At 36.6% G+C, this 23338-nt stretch overlaps 1 protein-coding gene across 1 annotated transcript; it reads right to left on the bottom strand.

The window, feature by feature from the left end:
- Window positions 1–709: 709 nt before the first annotated feature.
- Window positions 710–22910, bottom strand: LOC141906127 (protein O-mannosyl-transferase TMTC2-like). The gene is made up of 12 exons (XM_074795339.1): window positions 22809–22910; window positions 11582–12212; window positions 4509–5376; window positions 3611–3725; window positions 3182–3267; window positions 2917–3101; window positions 2397–2475; window positions 2145–2266; window positions 1985–2066; window positions 1759–1873; window positions 1611–1674; window positions 710–1490 (listed from the first exon to the last, which is right to left on the bottom strand). Exons 1-12 carry the CDS (start codon window positions 22892–22894, stop codon window positions 1323–1325), a joined length of 2601 nt encoding a protein of 866 aa, XP_074651440.1. The 5' UTR covers window positions 22895–22910; the 3' UTR covers window positions 710–1322.
- Window positions 22911–23338: the final 428 nt, after the last annotated feature.

Below are 23338 nucleotides of genomic sequence, written 5' to 3'. Positions count from 1 at the left end.
GGCAGATTTCCTTAAATATGATGACGAACAGCTGCATACGCGCTTGCTTCAGTTCCTTTGTTGAATGCATTTTTCTCCTGCTTCCAAATTCGCCGGGCCTTTCAGGGCCGGGATTATTATTTTAAAAAAAGTATAAATCAATTCTTATCGAGGAAACAGAAGCAAAAGAAAAGGAAAAATCCTCGGCGAAATCCTCTGCGATATGGGATCAGACCTAGCTTTATAAACCGAAGACCTTCACTTTAGGCCAAACGTCCAGCTCGGGTTTTTTGCCAAGCATGTAACAGTTTCTCGTGGCGTCAAACCGGTGGGCTGGTGAGAAGTGTAGAAATTTACATCGTTTTAATTCACTCAATTTCCTGGTTGTGATTAAGATTCCTATGAACCCCTTGTGAATGCTATTTCCTGTCTGAAATTGCTCTTTCGAAGGGTCAGACTCGCGCTTGAATAAGTCCCCGGGGTTTCTGTAGTTGGGTTGAATTATTTCTCCTGAAACCTGTTGCCACTTTTGAGACGCAAGTCCATAAATGGATTGATGACAACGATGCGAGTCTATACTTCGCCAAACGCCCGCCAAGGATTCGACATCGATGACATCGAGACCCTACCACGAGTCCTCATGTAGTCAAATCGTCTATATCAAACACAAAAAAACGACTAAGACATTATTTCTAGATAAATATATAACATTTATTGTATTTCATTACAGCTTTAATCACAATATGTCATTTTGATTCTATACGCATTTTTTCATAACATGAACACAGCCTATTTAAGCCTAAAAACGTTGCTACAAAATCTGCAAGGAAAAATATTTCCTTGTAATTTTCTAAAAATTTAATCTACAAATAAGCGCATTTATCGAACGTGAATTTTAGGTATTGCAATGAATCAAAATTCTTGAAAATTCTAGCTGTTATATGATTTTAAAGAATTCACATTTCTATCAAATTGAAATGTTCTACCTTCACTAAACCAAACAAAACAACAATACAACTTAAACCAATGGAATGTTTTCCAGACGTGAAAAAAATAACAAGTGAATAAATTTATCGAACTCCGTTGTTTTAACAGCTGATGAAAAAACATCTTAACCATTTAAAGTTGTCAATGCTTTATTGAGATTCCATCATGAAAAGTACAAATAATTGTACAGTGTTTAAATCTTAATGATCACAAAGCATTTCGCAGATTCATAATTGACACCCCAATGTTGAGCATTCATTTTGCACGCACCACGTTCCTCTTCCACTTCAGTTGACTTTTGGCGAGATATTTTGAGACAGTTATGTATAAAAAAACAATAATACTTCGAGAGAGATTCATTTTTTCCCGAAAGATCTGCTGAGATTCCGAAGTTTCCGAAGGTTTGTTTGTGTCATAGTATCGTCGGGTTTTAATTTCAAAGCGGCGATGTAGCTCTGTTCAGCTTCGGTATATTTTTGATTTAGGTGAAGCATTGCTCCGAGATTCATGTGAGCTGTCGCAACCTGTAATTTCAAATGAAAATGAAAACGTTTTGTTCATCATGTTTACCGTTCTATTATTGTAATAAACAGTTTGGTATAGCGTAAGTAGGCCTACATGATATGATTAGAAAAAAAACAAACCTCAGGTTTTAATCTAACTGCTCTCCTATAATGTTCTTCTGCTTCTTTATTTCTACCAATTTGCCTGATGGTTGATAAACAAAAATATCTTTTACTATCGATCATTGTTTATATGTAATTAAATCAGTCACTATTATGCGAAAAGAACCTTAACGCGTTTGCCGTGTTGCAAACAAGTTCAAAGTCATCAGGAGTGAGTTTAGCAGCTTTGAGGTAATAGATGGCAGCTTGTTGTAATTTACCGGTTTCTCCAAGATACTGAGCTAAAATGCAAGCAAAAAATCAATGGTTAGCTATTAATAACCGGAGTTCAGCAGATATCTGTGCCAAATAAAGCAGTCAAGGATGACAAGTTCAACGGAACTGAAACGTACCATAATGCTGAAAGACGCTACTGTCGTTAGGGGAGAGTATCAAGGCTTTATCAAACCAAGCTTTCGCCTCAGCCGTTTTTCCCTAAAATGTGATAAAAATGAGTCATGTAGCAATGACTAGAATGTATCAATTTCAATGAATATATCATTCGAGATTTACCATTTTCTGCATGAGTTTTCCCATGGTTAAATGTGCTGGAACGTGATCGGGTTTTGAGGTTAGAGCTTCCTTATACCAATGCCGCGCTTCTTCAAACCTATTCAATTTCATATATGCTTCTCCTGTTGATACAGATAAACGTTCAATTAGTTTAGTAGAAAATCAAGAACAAATCTTGGTATCAAGCAAAATCAAGATTTTCTTTTCCTACAATAAAATCCATTGACTTTTTTATTCGGAAAATTAGCATACCTAACATGTTGTAAAGACTCTGCGGCTGGTAATGACTAGGTCTTCGTTTAATGGCATCTTGGTAGATCTCAATCGCATCCTGAAAATTGGAGACGAAACCTAATAAATTCATAGTGACTTGAAGGATTTCCAATAGAAATCCAATGAAATCTTTGGAAATCGCTGCCCGCTTTTATTGAATGGGACTCTTTATCATAATAGCCAATAAACTGCAAGCAATGAGGAATGTAATCTTTCGTGTCTCCAGTTAATTTCCTCGAGTTTTGTCGCCGCCCATTCAGACGTAGAAATTCTATTTTCCTGCGCCATGAACGGAGATGTCCACAGTAATGATCCATCAATCACATTCGCGTTTTTCATTTTGTGATAACAAATCTCGTTTGATAATACTTGTACACAGCAGCGACGAAGTTGGTAATCAACGCTGCCACTCAAAACTGTGACTAGCAAGGGCAAAGTTGAATAAAGAACGAGGGATTATTTTATCGTTTTGGCATTTAGCTAGACTTGAAGTGTATACCTCGTTTCTATTCTTATCGGTCAATAATCGTGCTAGGTTGTAGAGAGCGGAGATCTTGGTACTTTCATGAAGTCGGGGATCTTTCAATCCGGTTGTATCAATCGTACTGCAGTGACGGTAAACATCTTCGGCTTCTTCAAGTTTACCCAGTATACCGTACACAATACCAAGATTCAAATGAGCCACTAGAAATAAAAATACATAAACTGATGTGAATTTTCCAAGTTATAAGTGAGTTTTATAAGCTTTTCGGTTTAACACTTACTGGTTAATCTCGGTCGACAATGGATCGCACGCTTGTAACTTTCCACAGCCTCCTGATAACGCTTTCTTTCCTGCAGCAGGATCCCTCTATTAGCACAAAATATAGAAATACAATTTTATGTGACTAGACACTCAAGTTGACTAATCATTTGCGAAATACATAGTTCAACTCATTCAAGGTTAATATCCATAAATGTAATAGCAAGTCTTATTATTGTCAAGAGACACATCCCATTTCCATGGAGCTGCTGCTGCACTAGCTACGCTATGGATTAGTGACTCAACATTCCTCTCCGATAACGATCGCCAAAATGGTATTGAGAGTATTGTCTTTCTTATACAAGGGAAGAACACGGTGCCTCCTTCTTTTAGCTCAAGTACTGTCATTGCACTGATTTCTGATTCCTGTCACTGGATTGTCTGTACTTACAGGTTATAGTGAACATCAGCCATGTTCGACCTATAACTGAGTGCAGCTTTATAGGCGGATTCAGCCTCCTCTACTCGGCCTTGTGAATTGTATATATTAGCGAGGTTTCCCCAGGCTGAAAAAGACGAAATATATCTTTTTCATTTCAGTCTCATACAGATGATTGTAAAAGTGTTGGATCTTGTATCGGCAATGCTACTAGAAAACGGATAGATGGCTTTTTATCAATAGCAACAAGTTGTTTAACGTCTCTCGACATACATGACGGAGGAAATCTCTTTAGGTCACGTACTGTGGTGCGTCGCAGTAATGTCCAGACATCAGTATCACGATACCGATGGAAATGACAGCGGACATAGTTTTTATACTGCTAACAACATCAGTCCACTAGCCATCAAAAGAATGGTATACGATTATCAGGTAATTGTGCTCGTTGTGTATTCATGGAATCCAGGAGTCGTAAATGTTCCCCGACGAAGCTGGCAATCATGCAAATCGAGTCTGGGGTAAGTAAATGCCCGAAACTCCCGTCATCTGCTGAATGACTGATCATCAGCTAGCTTACCCACAACAAAACAACTGACATTTTTTTTTTCGAACGAACGTGTGCTGCAGATAAATATTATCTGCAGTAAGGTAAGAATATTAAGATACCATCTATTCTTTTCTGCGTCGGATCGTACATGTAACTTTTAAGACCTAAATCCCCCGCATCAGAAACCTACAAGAGGATTGCGTACTAGGGTTTGGATATATTTAAAAAAAAGTTAAAGCCTAAAGCCATGGACTAGAGTCTATAAGCATTCTTCTAAGTAGCTTCATCGACTTCTTTAAAAAGTTGATCATGATATTCTAAGCTAAATTTCTTAGTGAAACTGGAACCACTGTCTATACATACCTTTAGCAGGATTGACTGCGATTCCGGAATGATATAGGTTCTCTTCATTCGCCCAATCACGATTTCTACAAACAGTTCGAATGCTAAACATCGTCAGCAGTATTGTTACAGCAGCTACAATCAGCCTTTTTTGGCGTGGATCAGATTTATGACGTACATACAAAATGTGAGCACCTTCAGCGACTAGTAAACAGAAGCCCATACTGGGAATATATAATACACGTTCGGCTATCACGAATCCGACGTAGAAAAATAAGTTCGTAGCAGGAATAAACGGGAAGACCATCAGAGACAGTGATAAAATCAAAACACGTAGATGTTGGAAGTTCGTTGACGTCTGTGGCGTCGAGTCATCGACACTTTCCGTGCTACTTGATGATCCTCTTCTACGGCGTTTTAACAACGAATACTGTCTTTCTTTATGACTGGTCAAATTGTTAGTTGGTTGGCTGTTGCTGTGGACATTTGAACAACCGTTTCCGTTCACGTATAAAGTTTTTGTTGCAACGCATGCGTCATGTGCATTTGGGAATGTTTGAATTACATAAAATGCGAAATATCCGAGTAAACTGTAAAAAGCTAACGTCCACAAATTGCGCAAATCTGTTAATGTTTCTAGCAGCGGCACTGCCTCCATCGACCAATCAAAACTCAGTACGTAAGGACACAATAATAACCAGAAGTTTAAGACTGGAAGATACCAGTAAGTCAAAGTTCGCGTTAATACGGATGCTGAATCGGATGCGGGATTATCTGCTGGAGCGAACTCGGGAGGATGCAGACCCATGAACATCACCCTGACAGCGATGAGGACTAGTCCGATTACAGTTAGACATAACATTCCTTCCACTGTTCCTCGGTTTTCATTCTGAAATGATACGAAAATTAATAATACTTTGCTTTAAAATAAGAACATCAAACTGAAAAAAGATGATACTACACTACTGAGCAACAGGTTCATCATTCAGTAAATATTGTGGTGTTATATTGACTAAGATACAACAAATGTCGATAACCACAACACGAATTAAGATGAAATCAATTCAAAGTTGATCAAGAGACATGTCCCTCGTGCGAGCAAAGTGTTGATATGAAATCTGATAGATTCCCGGGCTGAGAAGGTTACAGTTGATTAATTTCATAGAGTCATTTCACCGACACGTAAAGACATTCCGGTCAGTTTACAATACGGGCTGTAGTAGATTAATTCGGACAACATCTTCACAAGATGTGTCCGTATCGGCGATTTAATTAGAAGTGTTAGTGAATTAAAGATCTGATACAGTATGAGAGGAATCCAATCACGAGCAACATCATTGACAAGAAATCAATAACACAGCAGACGCGATCAAGACCGTTATCGTGTTTTCTCTTCGGCATCGGCCTAAAAATGTTCACATCGAAGCAGCGCATATGCAAACTACTCGGGAGACCCTTAGGGAGACGTGATGGCCGAAACTACACAAACAAGCGCCAATTATTAGTTATGCCTTCTGGGATGAGATGCAATATGATGACTTTTTATCTCGTAGAATAGAAGAAGCGGATGGCTTCTACATCCACGTGAGAGAATGGAAGATGTAAAATGATAGATCTTTCTCCATATTTCCCGCAGCGCGAGACAAAAAAAGCTAAAATCTAACATCTAGTGACGACGACATTTCAATTCATGATAAAAACGGCCTCAAAGAGAACTGAAGATTCACGTGGAAAATGTCTTTTTTCTAGTTGAGTAACCAAGCATTTATGAAATTGCGGTTCGGAAGCCCATAATCTCACGTAATGTACCATTGCAGCAATCACCGTGACAACAGGCGATCCTGGGTTTCCTACGTGATAGTTCAAACCCAATCTAAGCAAATTGACTTACACCGTTCTCCGTAAAGCCCTACGGAATTGTTGACCATATATCCATCAGAAGCCACTTATCTTAACAAATAAGTTGTAGAATCTAGGATATGCATGATTATATGCGTGGTCTACACAGACAGAAATAGAGGGATATTTCAAAAATATGCTGTGAGAACAATTGCAAATTCAGAGAACGAAAATCCGGATATTCTTTTTACATCTCTAACATGGGAACTGGTATAACAACAGATTACAATTAAGGACGAATTCTTTGAAGTTATCTGCCAAGAACATCAAGCAATGATATATCCAATATTATATCACATCCCGTCATGGTCGTGTTTGACAAATAAATGAAAAAAATTGTTGCTACGGGTTACGGTCATGGTGCATTTTGGTAGACTATTACATTTGACATCTAATCAGATCAAAGCACAGTTAGTCAATATACGCGATCTCTTTGAATGGAAAATATTTGAAAAACTGGTTTTCTTTAACATGGGAATATCATAATAATATATCATCCATCACGTGCAAAGAGACCTGTCAGTGTCTGTAGATGAATATCTATCTCAGTTACAAGCCGCCATTCAGGTAATCACGTAACTATGTTAAATTCTTGCAAAATCAACTATCAAAAACTGACGAATAGTTACCACTTGTGTGGTCAATGAATGCTATGCTTGTTCTAGTTAAAAAAAGTTTGAATTTATTTTCGGCGACAGATTTTCGTTAGAATTGCCAGAAACACTTTTCAATCGCTACTCATTGTCTAGACGACGGCACTCTCGACGTTGAACTGAAATCAACAGGAATGTGTGAGAAAACCAAAAATAGCCATCGCATTAAGATTTATGAAAAAAGAGCCACCTTGAATTGAATTAATCGGTTATTTGGTGCGTTTTTAATATGTTTATTGCTGCAAATGAACTCAATAAACCTGATTTTTTCATTAGTCTCCAAATATAAATGAATACGATTACGACCAACGGCTACTAGATAAAGTCCGACGGAGTCATAAAATGGCAATAATATCGCTTGAACTTTTCTCTGACCAGCAGAGGTGCGTGTGGTAGATTGCTGAAATTTCCGTCGCTATAGATTACATATTGTATGAGTTCAGACAATGAATTGACCATAAAAGTTGTACCAGCTGATCTCAAATTTATTGTCAAAATTAATCGGCGGTGTCTTTGATGTTGGTTAATGAGAGCCGCTGGAGCTTAACGCTGACATAACCGGTAACAAGTGCGGATATGCACACGAGTGACCAGCCCATCTGTCTCACCACAAGAGTACATGTGTGACCAGCCAATATTCAAAGAAAATTCGGTTCAAAGATCTATAAGGCCAACAGGCTAAAAAACACATACCGAAAGCGGACTTTCACGATGTTTTCCAAAAATAACTCATGAGACAAAAAGAATTCTGCGTGGTATTGAATAGCGAAAAAGGTTAGGCGTGTAGAAACAACTGTGTTGAATAAAGGGTTTCTACCAAATAGATCGTAGATGAAAATATACATTGATGCCGTTCAAAGGTTTGACAATTCACGGGTATAATTCAAGACCTAGTGGTATGAGTATTCGCTGATGATTAAATTCTTATGAATTCATCGAAAAATTCTAGTTTCACTGTTGATATTTCTAGATTTGAATGATAGAAGAGAATATTTGACAAGCGGCATCTTCTCCGCGCGTGGTATAAACATTCACGCGATATTAAAAAGCGATAACTGATCTGCTACTGAATAAACAGATTTATCAGTTGAATTTGCTCTCGAGAATTTACTCAAGCAATTAAGCCTAATGATTTATGATTTGGTAAACTTCGCTGGTGAAATGAAACGAGATGTCAAGTGCTAAGGTTGATTGAATGGTCAAATAAAAATGTCTGCCTCGGGCAGTCTTTTTTAATACTCGGATTACGGGTCCACCGACGAATTTTCCGATTTCTAGGTATAAGAAAATTTCGTTTTTCATTTTTTCCCGGCGTCCTTTATTTTTATACATAAATATGGAAATAAACATTTATAGCTGTTTCCACTGCCACATCATCTTACATCACATTACATACAGAAAAATCGCGGTGGACAGGTGTTCTAATGGATATATTTGTCTGGTTCGTTCAGTAAATAACGTGACTTGCAAAAATGGCGGCGTCAGTTATGTGTGGAGCCAATAGACAATATACGGGTATCATTATCCAACCTCCAAAATAAAGCAATTTTTTAAAAATTCCCCTCCCTGATCACTTCATTAGTATAGAGTTCAATGTTTTAAGAAATAAATGATTTGAATAAAAAGATCCCCCCCCCCAATAATTGCAAATTGCAAGTCCATCAAATCCGTAATCCAACTTGAAAGAAAAACGGCCCAAGGGTGCGCGGTACATGATCGTTCAACGCGAAATATCCGATGACTAGATTGATGACGTCTCACATGTGCACATAAAATGATGTAATAAATGAAATGGTGAAACCAAATGTCGAGAAAAATCTTCTAAGAACCGCTCGAAATACAAATTGGCAAAAGATGTAAAGATGAAGATCAATGCTTTGGCAGGTTTCTTGATCCCAACAATTCCCTGGAGAATTGGTGTTCTAGATATTCGACTAAAATCCAAGTCTTTCATGTCACTGAATATAATATGACAAAAACCTGTTCGCATTTTAATGATAATCTGAATAAATCCATAGCAAAGAAGCTCTGGCTTCATGTATACAGAAACTGGGTAAGACTTTCCTGCGAAAGAAAAAGCAATAAAACGAGACACGCTAATATGAATAACTTGCACACAAATAATTACAAATATGGTGCACAATCATTAGTAATACGTGGAAAACAATTCTCCAATAATTGTGGGTCTCTATTATACAGGAAATAGTTCGCGCAGTAATTTCGTGTCACCGACAATCTGATAGAAATTACAGCCCACGTCAAAACTAATAGCGAGGTGTTTAAACTTTACCGGATTGGAATATTTCACGTCACTTCAACGAAATTTTGCATTCGTTATCTGATATATGAACACATTTTCTGTGTCACCAACAAATATATGCTTATCATCGGAAATCAGGAATTCCATCCTGAAATTATCCTCACAATCCAGTAACAGTTAATTACACAACAAAGCACTGCAAATATTAGCCCAGACAGGCACGAAATTAATGACCCTTGATTCATAAGTAATGTGACTAATACAACAAATACAGTTCTGTGTCAGAGTATGAATGATCCGATACGTAAAACATCTTTTTACACATTTTCCCCAATAACTCATGAAGATTGTCTTAGCACTCAGCTCGAAAAATGAGCAAATCATATCTTATTTGCCCTTTATAGAAATGTAGGCAGTATACATTTAGATGAAATCATTCAATATCGAATAATTTTGAGCGGTATTATCGCATAACTTATAGGACGATAATTGTAATGAGGATATTAGTCTGACATATCAACGATAATATACTGTATGTTCTACATTGTATGTATCATACTATAATGAATGCAGCTCGGGGAGTGACAGTACAAATCAGTTATGAAATAATAAAACAGCTTTCAATCACACTTTAATGAGTGGAGGGCGGGGTATTGATGAAGTATAATTTAACTGACGGTAATGAAATTCAATGGGCTAGTATATATAACAGATGTATTCAACTGCGATATGTCTAGCATAAGATGGTCTGTAGTTAAACTTGAATTTCAATCGTGCATGTGTCTACCTATGCATTGAATTAATTTTTTAAGATCGAATCTATAAACAAGAGCAGATCTTTGGCGCCGGTGACAGCTGTTTTAAAAAACTGTTGTTGAGTATGTATTTGTAGGTTTATTTAGCTAGGTTCTCACTCTATGCCAAGAGACATAGCCCTGAAAGGTTTTCCATACATGATGTGTATTTCATTACAATGAAATATTCAATATTCAAGTGCGCTTCTGTGCAAGTTTTGGTCCCGTTAAATTTTGTTAGACAATAGCGTGGATAGATTTTTTTGAATAAAGTGTTATTTCGTACGAGAATTATACCACGCTAAGCATCACCGAAACACAATGAACGATGGAAAAATGATTAGATATGAAAACAAACAACCTTGAGCGTGTATTCGTTCAGTAGGGGGTTTGGTAAGCTTCATAATTTCCAATAAAATGAGGGAGATAAACCACATAAAAAACGTGTTTCTTCCACAGGGTTCTCACTGTGACGGTTGTGTCTATTTTACCCCCTGAAGTACGTTTCGCAGTATATGAAATGTTTACCAACTTACTATTTGTACTGAGATAATGCATATCCCCCTTACCCCAGGCGCGGACTAACGATATCTCTTTGGGACGATTCACTAAAACTAAACACGAGAAGTTATTTTAAGTGTGACTAATTACATGCTCCAAAAATATTCTAAATGCTTTTATGTAGAAATAATACCCAGCTGTGTGCAGCATTTCTTTCAAGTATGTGTACTTGAAAAAATTAAGCAATATAATGTTACAGTTCTCTTGCTAGAAGCAAAATTCGCTTCATGCAAAGTACACAATAGAAGAACCATCTGCTTAATATTATAACTAAACACGATTAATAGTATGTATATTAAGCAGTGCGCATTAATGCCACGTTTCACCTGCAGGGTTTACACCCTAACCATATATACACTCAGTCGCATATTCATAATTTATCCAACATGGAGATTTCAACATTTGAAGCCTATTGATGTCTAATTTTGTACCATTTCGACCTTGAAAAAAGGATCATACGTTAACTCATATCATTGAAGACTGAAATTCATTGGATTAAATTGCCACCACCTACAACAAAGAAGCTAATGATGCTGGCCTTATTTGGTCGAGAGTAGTTTGAAAAACATCTTGACTGATATCAATTTCCTGTTATGGATGACTAACAAAGCCGTCAGGCACTATCTAAGCCTTCACAAGCCTGCGGTTTTATGTCACTTTTTTCCGAAGCAAACACGAGGGGTTGATAGAAAATGAGTTACAGGTTTAAGCCGAGACCTCATCCCTGCTATTTCAGTATCGTTATATCGATTTGTATCTGATTTTCGAAGAACGTTGCCGGGAAACCATTTAGCAAAAGTCACGAAAAATTGACCAGTACGCATCCACCCAATTTCACGGAGTGCGATATTTGAAAATGTGCTCTCCGGTCGAATTCACCCCACTGTGGTACTGCACCCTGAAGGGCGATATATAAACGTATCTTACCTTGGTAAAAATATGATGAAACTGTTTTGGAGATATTTTTCTATGGATAAAGACATCGTAGACAGCACATACAGCGATGACAGTCACCCCTTGTTCTTTAGTTACCATACCAGCCCCGGTGAACACAGCGACAAGCAACATGTACAACCATTTCTTATGTCTCTCGCGAAAATACGAATTATCTTTTTCTGTCGTTTTAACAGTTGATTTGTTGAGGATGTATCTGTCTCTGTAGTTGCAGTAGTTGATGTAATTTAGCAGCGTCAACAGAAAAAATAAACAAGCACCAATATCTGCCCGACCGACGATTCCAGCTACGGCTTCTGTATGAATCGGATGCACGGCAAATAGTAACCCGGCTACGAAACTAGCAAATGTTCGTCTCATTAAAATTTTGGCTACGTAAGTGAAGAGACCAGTAACGATGCTATGTAGGATGACATTACCGAGATGGAATCCCATAGCATTGAGTCCATGTAGGTAATAGTTCAGTCGAAATGTCAGCACACATAGTGGGCGATATGATTTGTGAGATCCGCTGTGGGTCAATGGTGTACCCCAAAAATCATTGTAGAATATACTGGTGATGGCTGTCTCTGGCAGCAAGTCTTGGTTCTTTAATATTGCTCGACTATAAAAATAGAAAGAAAATACGTGATGAGATACAGAAATTTATCATAAAGAGTTCAATCAAATTTCTAAATATCATTAGGTTTGAAAGTGGTGGCATATTAGAATCTTTAATCCTCTGGGGCCTAATGCCAGAATATGGTTGAAGAATAGTGCCATTTCGGACGTACATTTTCCATATATGGCACTCGCCTTCTGGCATTCTGTAGTTGAAGTTCTTTAGGTTTATTAATCTTAAGACGAAGAATTTTGATAAATAGAAATAGAAAATGCATCACTGGTAACACCTGCTTGTAATTCATCATCCAATTACATATAAATACATTCGCTTATTATCGAAGGGAATTGAATTTTCTGCTCGAAAAATTTCCTCGCAGAAAAACATTTTTGTGCATTGGTCTGAATTCTGAACAAGTAAAGACGCTTGCATGCAGGTTCCCAACAGAGCACAATTTTATCGTCAGGAAATTACAGTAATAAACGTATTTTATTGTGTTCTGTTCCTTCAAAATGACACTTAATGAGCCACAATAGAGGTTGAAAATTGTCTGAGGAAAACATCAAAGACATTAAATTCTCGGTCTTTTTTCTGTGAATGGAGTAAATCGTGTGCAAGATAATTTGACAATTTCTATAGTTGCATACTAACGGCGTATAGTGCAGTCTCTAGCTGGAATTGGAACTCGGTAAATTCCTTTTGATTAAACAATAGCTAGATTAAAAAGTGGCTATTCGAATCACTGTAATAAATGTCCGTACGGGTCCCTTCACACTTTGAAATCCCATCTAAGATCGCAACCTAGATACATAATTCATAATAAAACTTGAGAACATGCCGTGCTCGAAGCTTAATTCTAGCTGATGATTGATGATATTGTCAGGTAAATTGAGTCTCCACGGTGGTACTGCGAGGATGATCAAAAGTGATCAGTCTCAACCTTATACACATTCTATACCAGCACGGCAGTAAGCACTGTTACTGCACTACGGGAAAACCATTGATCATGGTACAGACAGACAATGTAGTCGCGTTGACAATATAGTTAACAGAATATACCATTACATCGGTAAAACTAAATATAAATCCAAATACATACATATATCCTTTGTGTAGAATTATATATTGATTATAAATTGACGATTTCATGTACAAGTGAAGAGTGATATTATTATATGGTGGCAAAACATTTAAATAGAGGCGGCATATATATACAAAACATTTTTCATAACGGTTGCTTCCAGGACCCAGATATTGGTTATAGATTGGTGGATATTGAGTAGAAATTAGTTCATTTTCAGAATTTCTGCTCTAGAGTCAAATCGAAACTGAGAACTGTGCTGTAGAACTAGTTATTTTACATTAGACGAATTTGTCACCTCGATGACGAAAAATCGTTCTTGATCGACATGTCATTACCGGTTATTTTTAATGGTGGTACATGTGTATAATTTACTATTGAACAATACACACAAAAAACAGACAATCGCGTTTTGTTGCGAAACCTGTATAGGACGCCATTGAATCATTGTTTTCGTTTGAGTAAGACGCCATAAGGATAGACAACGTTTTATTCAGTTCAGACACCAGTTTGCCTGCTGTTACGATTTAGTGATTAAAGAAAAGATATCATAATATTTGATAGCTATCTGCATGTGATCAGCCATCTAACTTCTAACATTTGACTTCTTATTATCATTAAAAAGACTAGACTGCAAAAAATGCTTGTTCGCTCAATCGCTTCTAACTTAAGGATATCGCTCTGGTTCGATTCAGTAATAAGATCTTCAAGCCAAATATGACGATTTTTAAATAAAACAATTAGTTGTTTACCGCAATAATCTGCAAAAGCGAAAGTACAAAAGAGGAAATTAAAGATGACGTGAAGATTGTTTGATCAAATATTTTCCATGGATCAAATGACAAGAATATGCCAATAAGTCCCATTTCATGTTGGCATTCGGCAATTAGCAGACAATATATGAGCATTTATCTATACATGTATATAATAAATCGGGCTTCTGGGTGGCATGTATTAAAAATATATGCAGACAATTTCAAGAAAAGACTTCATTAATCTTAGATCTTTAAATTTTTGACTTTATCTTTATATCTTCTCATGAGAATCGTGACTTTTGAAATGTTTGCGAGTGAGCTGTGTTGAATAATTGGGTCACAATTTTCGCAGAACGACCAAAAAACAAAAATTCATTGAATACGGCATTCAACACGGGCGGTATTCACTTTTTCATTAAAGCGTGGCACTCAGATAAAGTGGCTTAACTAAACTAAAAATATGTCTCCCGATATAATAGACAAGAAAGATTAAAATACAAAATACTAGCCGACTGGGTCAACAGGTTTCCAAGTACGGAGAAATATTAACTTCGCTTCAGTTTGAGAAATAATAGCAGATCAGATAAGTGGCGAAACCCGATCTCGTCAACTCATAGCTCTAGTCACAGACATTATACGTCCATCTATTAATAATTATGTCACTCACGGCAAACAATTAGAATTTGAATCGTGACTACGTCAAAGACTATGTACACACCATTTATGGTTAAAATGTATATCAAACGCATTTTCTATAAATACTGTCAGCGTTGTTAGAAATTCGTTCAGTTCATATTCATTCTTGATGATGGTCGAAATAATATTTCATCAATCATTTTCAGAAATGAAACGCCGCCACGAGTAGTATTTCCACACAGTATGTATTCTGGATTTGCAGAAACTATACGATCACATACATCAGATCCAAAAAGAAATCTCTTCGCATTTCCCATCAAAACATTGTGTATAAAAGTTTTCATTCGCACATTTGTGGTGGTTTATATCTAGCAGGATTTCGTAATAAAAGCCATTTGCTAGCTCTTGTAATTATTCAGCAAATCATTCTTTTTTAAGTTTCTGCAATTCTGTTTGTTGGAGATATCTGCTTAAATGTAAGAATCGCGTGACAAGAAATGGTGTAGAATTTATGAAAAACCTAATATATCATATCGAAAATGACACTTCGCAGATTGGATTGTGAACATAATAAATTGAAATGTACCGTAGATATCACCCTAAATATCAATGTCATGAAGAAATGGCGTGTTATCAGATAAACCGTGTGTTCCATATTGAAACACTAGTATGATGATGAGATGATGAGATAATGGCCTGTCATTAAGATATAGACAGTTGGTGGTTTGCTGTCCCCCTAATTTCATCGTTCGGTAGGCACACCCACCCCCACCCCAACCCCCAGCACACACAAGCAGCTGGAATAATTTTTATATGATTATCGAACCCAGCAGCATCTAGGCAAATAAACGTTGCTGTTTATGGATAATTGACTTGCAGAAATTTGTCGGCAGCAATCAAGTAAATTGTTATCATGCTATTTGCTGGTATATCAGAGTCATGAATCACAGATTGATCAGTAGTCGCGATGATAAAAATATTCAATCATCTCCAGACAGATGAAACTATCGATATCGAAAAGAAAAAGGAGGAAAAAGGAAAGCCAATCGTACCGAATATCATTTTTTCCCAGCAACTATAACTTATCGGGTGAATGGTCGAGAGACAACAGATAAAAAATTCATTAGAATTCCTTCACTTGAATAAGCATATGTAAGAAGCCTTCTCACACTTAGAACGAGTTATTTTTAAATGGTTGGTAGTAATTATGAGGATACAACAGCTAGGCATGTATCATAGAGTTAGAAATGGGAAGATAATGACTTTACCATTCCTTGCACAAAGTTTTGCAGGGCCTGGCGCCATATTTACGTATAAATCATCCCGAGAACTCGGTGGTCAATTCTTAAAAGTATAATTGAACTTTGAATACGCACCCAGTGAGCTATAAAGAGTTAAGGCAGTTAGAAGTTTCAGTTAGTTGGAAGTTTTAAGAAAGGAATTCGGTTTGTTAGCTGTTTTTCATTATTGATTTAGCATGAAGAGCCGCTAGGTTCGTAGCCTACACCCGTACAATTACAAAATCGGAAAAACTGGTTCATCGAATTAAGAGACACAACACGAGAACACCGATTTCGCGAGCGCGTTTGTTCTTATCTAATTATTCAGAAGCAGAACGGAGTTTCATCGTGTTAGTTCTACGAATGAAGACTAAAAAGTGTCTCAAGCAGATTTCATTCCCGTTGGAATCAAATCCCCGAAAACACGAGGGTTCTACGTCCTGAATAACGAGTATTTGATTACTCCCAATTTCCGTAAAACGCCAGCTCCTGAAAATCTAATCTATAATTCACTTGAGAGCTAGTCAAGACATTTCAGAACCTTAAGATAATAATCGATCCATTAATATTATCTCCCCAAGGCAAAGCTGCCGAAAATGATAAATTTAGCCCACATCAACAAAGACAGCGGAATTCTCACGTCAACTCATGAGCTATTATGTAATCTTTTTGACGCCGTAAAAATGTTTTTAAACGTTGAAAACTACTGTACGTTATTCAAGGGGTGGAGTGTGAAAGATGTGCACCACGTCATCAATATTGGCGTGTCAAAATAACTAATTACGAGAATTGGCGATTATTTTGATATTGATTGAACTTCAACTTTCTATTTAATGAAGTTGTATGCATTTTTTATAATGAATTAGAATGTTGTGTGAGTGGATGTGCACTGCGTCATCAATATTGGGGTTAGACTAGTTGCGAGTCAATTCAAATGAATATATTTAAGTTCAAATTAAGTTTATTGATCCCATCATCTATGAAATAATATATATATATTCATCGGCAATAATATCAAGCAATAAATGTTTTTATTTCAAGGCCCCGATAATCTTCCCAATAAAGTTTTATTGCTTAAAATGCTTTTTATATCTTAATAGAAATTCAATCTCACAAAATGATTTTTGTATCAATGATCGAAACGCTATCGTCGATGAAACGTATAAAATCTCCATGACAACGGGTCAGCCAATGGACCGATGATATATTGAAAACGGCAGGTGATGGAAACGTGAAATAGGATTAAGTAAGAGTTCATTAGATTTAGGGTAGAAGAAAATCATAAATGGGCATGAAATATTTTTAATCTTGGTGTCAATCGAGGGAGGAAAGCGCGCGAGCAGTCGGTGATGGTCGCAGATATCAGTGATGTGTAATGAAACTCTAAGAGATCTAATTCTGAACACGTACATAAAATTAATGAGGAAGAAAATGCTGCTCATCGAACAAACTAGAGAGGATACAACAACGATCTTTCGAGAATGCTTTCTGGCGACAAAAATACAGAATGATCAAGCGTTGTCTAGTACGTGCTCTATTTACTAAAACCTAAGTCGAAAACGTCTTCAAAGAAACTTTCGTTCTTAAGCAAAAACGCCAGTATCGTTCCAATAAAGTTAAGTCTTCCGGAAAGGCGAGTAAAAAATGCATGCTTCAACTTTGGGCAATTATAGAGACATTTTGGACAAAGTTCTTGTTTTCGTCAATTTGCTTCAAATTAGGTTGCTATGACAACTCTCGTGATACTCAGTAAAAATGGCTAACAGCTCAGAACATTATAAGGTAAGTCGCTATCTCTTCGGCGACCCGTTGCCATAGAAAACGTTAGAAAGTTTTTCCCCATAATAAGCCCATTGTGTTAAAACACCCCAAGTCTCTTGTTATTAGAAGATCAGACTCATCACTAGTTATGGCGAAATGTCATCAAGCGCCGAAAGCGAACAACAATCACGACATCAAAATGAACAGTTACTCCATACGGGAACTTTCGGAAAAATGCCGCATGACAGAAATATGCAATATAGTTATATATCTTGTCTGATACCAGGGACAAAATACGGAAAAATCAGAATCAGAGAATATGATGAATAAGAGATTCCAATGAATGTGAATTTTTACTGGTAGATAGGAAGTCCTAACCGAACGCGATGTTATTCCTCCACACGACTAGTCTGGTTTAATTTGTTTAAGGTGAATGTTCATTTAGCTAAAATCTACACCGATTTCTATACGTATAACTCCTATGGACACATGTCATGGAACAATAGTTTACTATAAGAATCCAGGGTCAAATCGCGTGGAATGATATCACAACGCTACCATTTTCACCCAGCATGTTTATGCCATTATACGGCCCACTAGGAAACCGCGCTTTCATATGTAAAATTTGTCAATTCATCAAGGCTTTATATTGTATGGGCTACAAAATGAACGGTAAAACTTGTTTACACATATGGGGAATTTTCCTGTGTTTAATTAGAATTTGGTAGATTAAATGTGACCACTTAACTGGACAATATAACGAACCATCGTATTTTTGGACAGAGGAATCAATCAATGTAAAATAGCCCATGCCTTAGAGATCGATGTAATGCACTTTATATGTACTGGAAGCATACGAAAGGATATGCGTAAATTAAATGAAATAAATCACCATTTGATTTACATATACTGACATGTATAGCAATAATATAATCAAAAATAGTGACTTTTAACCGGCTTTCACACACCACTAATACGCGACAGATCACATAAATTTTATTACTTTGTTTTTACGTTATTTATTAAACTTGGAGACCGAGCAATCGTAGACTTTTCAATTATATTGAAATAGATTTTATAGCCATTTTATGAGCATTTTGCGCCTGACACAGCGGTCATGAACTTTATTTCTTGTGAGGGCTTGATCACCAGAAATTGCACCCGTCTACCCCGATATTGAACTCCGAATTTTATCAGCGGCTGGTGGAGGTTATTTGATGTCGTAGTTAGTTTTTGACGGTTCTTGTAACATGAGCAATTTGATACGCAGCTAACATATTCAAATATGAAGTGGTAGACACACTACTCAAGAAAAACCATGATCGTAACAAAGGAGAAACAACTACCGATGCTACTTGAAAGAGAATATCAAGAAACGCCGCTTAAAAAATCTGAATATTTAGTCTATTGTGTTACGTTGTTTCTATCTATGAATGACGTAAAACAAACAATCCTGTCGAACATTCACTCAAGCAAATTGTAATATTAATCCTCTCTTTTCCAGGCGATGATGAACATTCCAATATTTCAGTCCCACCTGTTTTTAAAAGGGGATCCCGATGTTATGCGAGACCTATGTTACCTTTGGCTACTACTATTTCACAGAAATGATAGATTACATCAGTTGTTTTCCTGTTGTTATCATCTCTAATGTATATGAAGTACCATACAGACTGAGAAGTGCGTTGCACAATTAGAAGTTTTCGATTGTTTGTGAAAAAAAGATTCACGGAAAGGTTCGCATATCGGAGCAAATGGCAAAGCATTCCTTTTTTAAAAGTGGGCCGCGTGGTGCATACCACAGGGATGGAAATCTACTTACATCATCAACACTGGGGGAATAAAAAATATTTTTCCGTCTTCGAAGCGTATTTCTGCGCAGATAGGTGAAACATGTTTATATGTATTAGAACGATGCTTATCCGTGTCTGTCTCGCCGATATCCGATATAATCCAAACATCTTTTTATAACAAGAATACCCCAAGGAAAGGAAAATTAATTATACATTTCTACTTTTGAAACAGCGGTCGAAAAAATGCCTAAACATTTTCAGCGGTGTATGGGGTTACCTGGATACAACCACCGACTATAGAAGAGGAAGTAACCTCAGGCACAAGAAAATCTGTTTCCCTTTCAACCTATTTCTTAGTGCAGTAATAGAAAAATGAAACATTCGTATTTTGAAAAGAATTGTGTCTTTGTTGTATCAATATCAATACATCGTTTTATCCGAATTCGTTAAAAACGAATTGTATGTATACGATTGTGATATTGACTACTAACACGGCGTGCCGTCACAATTTATAAATATTACTCATTTTCCAAACTCCTTATCATTATATCAATATATGATTTATATATTAGATACAATACACTCGGTTATAAATGATTAATAAGATTGTTTATTGTTCATCACACATACTTTAATCAACTGTCAAAGTGACAATTGTGATTGTGACGGATGAGATAGGAAGGTCGGGATGGGAGAGGGTCACAATATGCTGCTTGAAATATTTCTTATACACGTATGTATGTATGTCCGAACAAAGGCAGAAATTATTTGAATTGCTATAAGTTTCCAAAGTTCCTAGCATATATGTACGGTTAAAATGCCATTAAAGAAACCATAACTATAAATTTTGACTAAAGTGGACACGCAGAATTACTCAAGCTAATACTAAGTTTTTATCTTGTACTGAGCCATATATGAAGGATCATTAGCTTTAGGGTGAGATAATGACAAAGGTTTTTGTTTATTACTTGCAAAAGTCAAAACCATGCCGCATGGCCATTTAATGCAACCATATATCAACCAAGGCTTTGTCCTATTGGCATTTATAATAGACAATTGCACTGAATTGACCAGACTGGACGATATAATTTGCCCAGAAGATTACAGTTGCTAAGCATTTTGTACCGGTTTAAGAATTATTTATAAGATTTTTCAAATAAATCTGTCACCGTCAGCAGCGTTCATATCGGGTCATCGATACTTTACCAAATCAAGCAAGATCTTTGAAATAGTACCTTCGGTTTTATGGAATACCACACCAATGCGACAGTAAGTGCAAATACAAAGCTTTCTCTGTCATAAGATTGTTTGATTCCAAGTTTACAAAAATTATCAGAGTTATGAATAAAATGTTTCTGTCAATAACCTGTAACTTAATAGCTTCGAATTATCGACGCCCAAAGGATTCCCTTATTTCAATAATCACGAGTAAAAACTTCATTTTTGCTCTCGATAAAAAACACATTAGTCAGGATTTCGTTGCATTATATAATATTAACAATAGTCGAACAATAGCTGAATGAGGCGCTGTATAATACCGAACTTTGAGGACCTACTCAAGTTACCAGAGATCGTTCAATAGTATTTTTTTCTAATTCTTAACAAATGGAGAAAAATTCAATTTCCACGCCCCACGATTTAAGTCGCTTTGATGAATAAACAATAGAAGCTGTCAGACTGTCTGATAACATTCGCAAATATTTCTTTTTCGCAAGAAAAAATATTGAACATTTCATATTCTGCAAAAGGCAATCATATCTTATGAACAAAAGGTATAGTTTTAATCGGTTTTGAAAGGTCGGACATTTCATACGTGAAAAAATGGAATGGCTCTAAAAGTCAGGTTGTCCAGTGCATAGTAAACTTGTACAGAGACATAGAGGATTGGAAATCGCCATCTGTCATTCTAATATGTCTATATTGACCATATACAGGAAAACATTTACCTAGTCTTTGATTCTATAGAAGAAAGATTGATCGATACCTTCGGAAAGCCAGTCAAGTGCGTACTACAGCCGAAAATTTCATGTTTTGAACCACTCAGACCTAGGAGATGTAGACCAGTGTGCTAACAAGGGTGATTACTCTCTAAACACTACATCACATGGACTCGCGATGGAGTACTTTCCATTTTTGTTTACACGAATATTTGCTTTTGTCCAATATTGGCTGTGTATGAAATAGATTTGACTAAGGTATTAGTGTAAATTATGAAAAGGACCATACTCATTGCGAGGATGAAATTGAAAAACCAACAAAATAGTATTTTAGTTAAGACGACTGTTTAAACGGATTTGATCCATGACATAACATTTGTTTAGTTGTTAATGGATTTCTCTTTGATCTAAGTTGCATCACAAAGTAATATTCTGCATTTTGCTTTTTGAACGGAACGCGCTTTTTATTACTCATTACAAGCATCGCAATTACGATAGCGGGTACCCACACACAAGCAAATATTTACATCTCTTCAGTCTCTAAAGATGCTCCATCTCTCTCTCTCTCTAACATCCATTAGAGTCGAAGTGTCATTCTTTTATCAAAGTGATAAATAGAATAGCTATTGGGACCTCGAGGATCTATAACTGTTCAATCAAGTAAGAAAAGAAGTGGTCAAATGACCATTAGCCACGTAAATAACCCCCTAGCATTAGATCTATATGACTGCAGATATTGTAGTGTAGTCCACCTGTATATGGGCGCCCCCGAGGAACAAAAGGTTGAAAATAAAACACGAATTTGACCATTTCTATAATTGGAATTTCTTAAGACTACGTTTAAGACTCAAATCCGTTCGGTTCTTATTTCAGAAAATCTGCAATCGGGTTGACTTTATATGTGAAGTAGATTATGCGAAATAATATTCATTACCCATTAGACTAAATTCGGGTACAAATCTGAAATTAATCTGATGACCAAAACGGAGAGTTGTTTCTAAGATAAAGTGATTCTAAGTTTCTGTGATTACACATTGCTTTTATGAAAACCCGAGTGAAGCAATTTTATGTATACGAATTCAATCTATGAGAATTTCTGAATATTTCAAGGCTGTGAATGTATATTTCAGGAATTAGAAATTTCTAGGAACGAAAAGACTCCCCGCTTGGTCTAAAGCTTACAACAGAAAACTAAAGAGCTAGTCAATGTGTGTGTAATGCATTGACACTATACTCGACACACTCCTTCCACCCAGCGTACGTATGCAAGAACTGGCATGCAATTCCTTTGAAAACTCTAAAATTCTGAACTGAAAACGTTTATTTCAACCGCATCGTGAAGGATAAAACACTTACCTATCATCGTAAGCGAAATCCGCTGTCAATGTATTCATGTAGAGTAGGCAAGCGAGCAAACTCGCGGCCACCGCACAACGATCCATTCTGCTAAATGACTGCCATTGCGAACACTAGCAGACAACTTAAATATACGCAAGCGCATTTGACAAACGTCGAGCCAATAATGTCGCGTGCAGGATTAGCCTAATAAAACCCGCAATAAAATCTCAACTTCAAAGTTTGCCGACGAGGTTATATCGTTTATTTCATTGGATTTACCACAGGTCGGTATTTTATGATTTTGAAAGACAATACACGGGGACCTGGATGTTTTCGAATGTTTAAAGCGTAATTTCGTCCGGTTTGGTACAAAACCATAAATTGAAAGGTCAAGAACTCAGGGAGATACACGAAAAAGTGCAAAATGAACAGAAAAAGATTATAAGAATAAAATCTCGATGACCACAACAAGGAAGCGATGTTAGAACGAAGCCAATTCGATATCAGTACAATATCCTCGACAGCAAATAGCAGTTTGTACACGTATT

Source organism: Tubulanus polymorphus, chromosome 1 (genome assembly GCF_964204645.1).
Source record: "Tubulanus polymorphus chromosome 1, tnTubPoly1.2, whole genome shotgun sequence".
NCBI lineage: Eukaryota > Metazoa > Nemertea > Palaeonemertea > Tubulaniformes > Tubulanidae > Tubulanus > Tubulanus polymorphus.
Note: the sequence above shows the minus strand (reverse complement) of the source record. Positions and strands in the feature narration are given on the sequence as shown.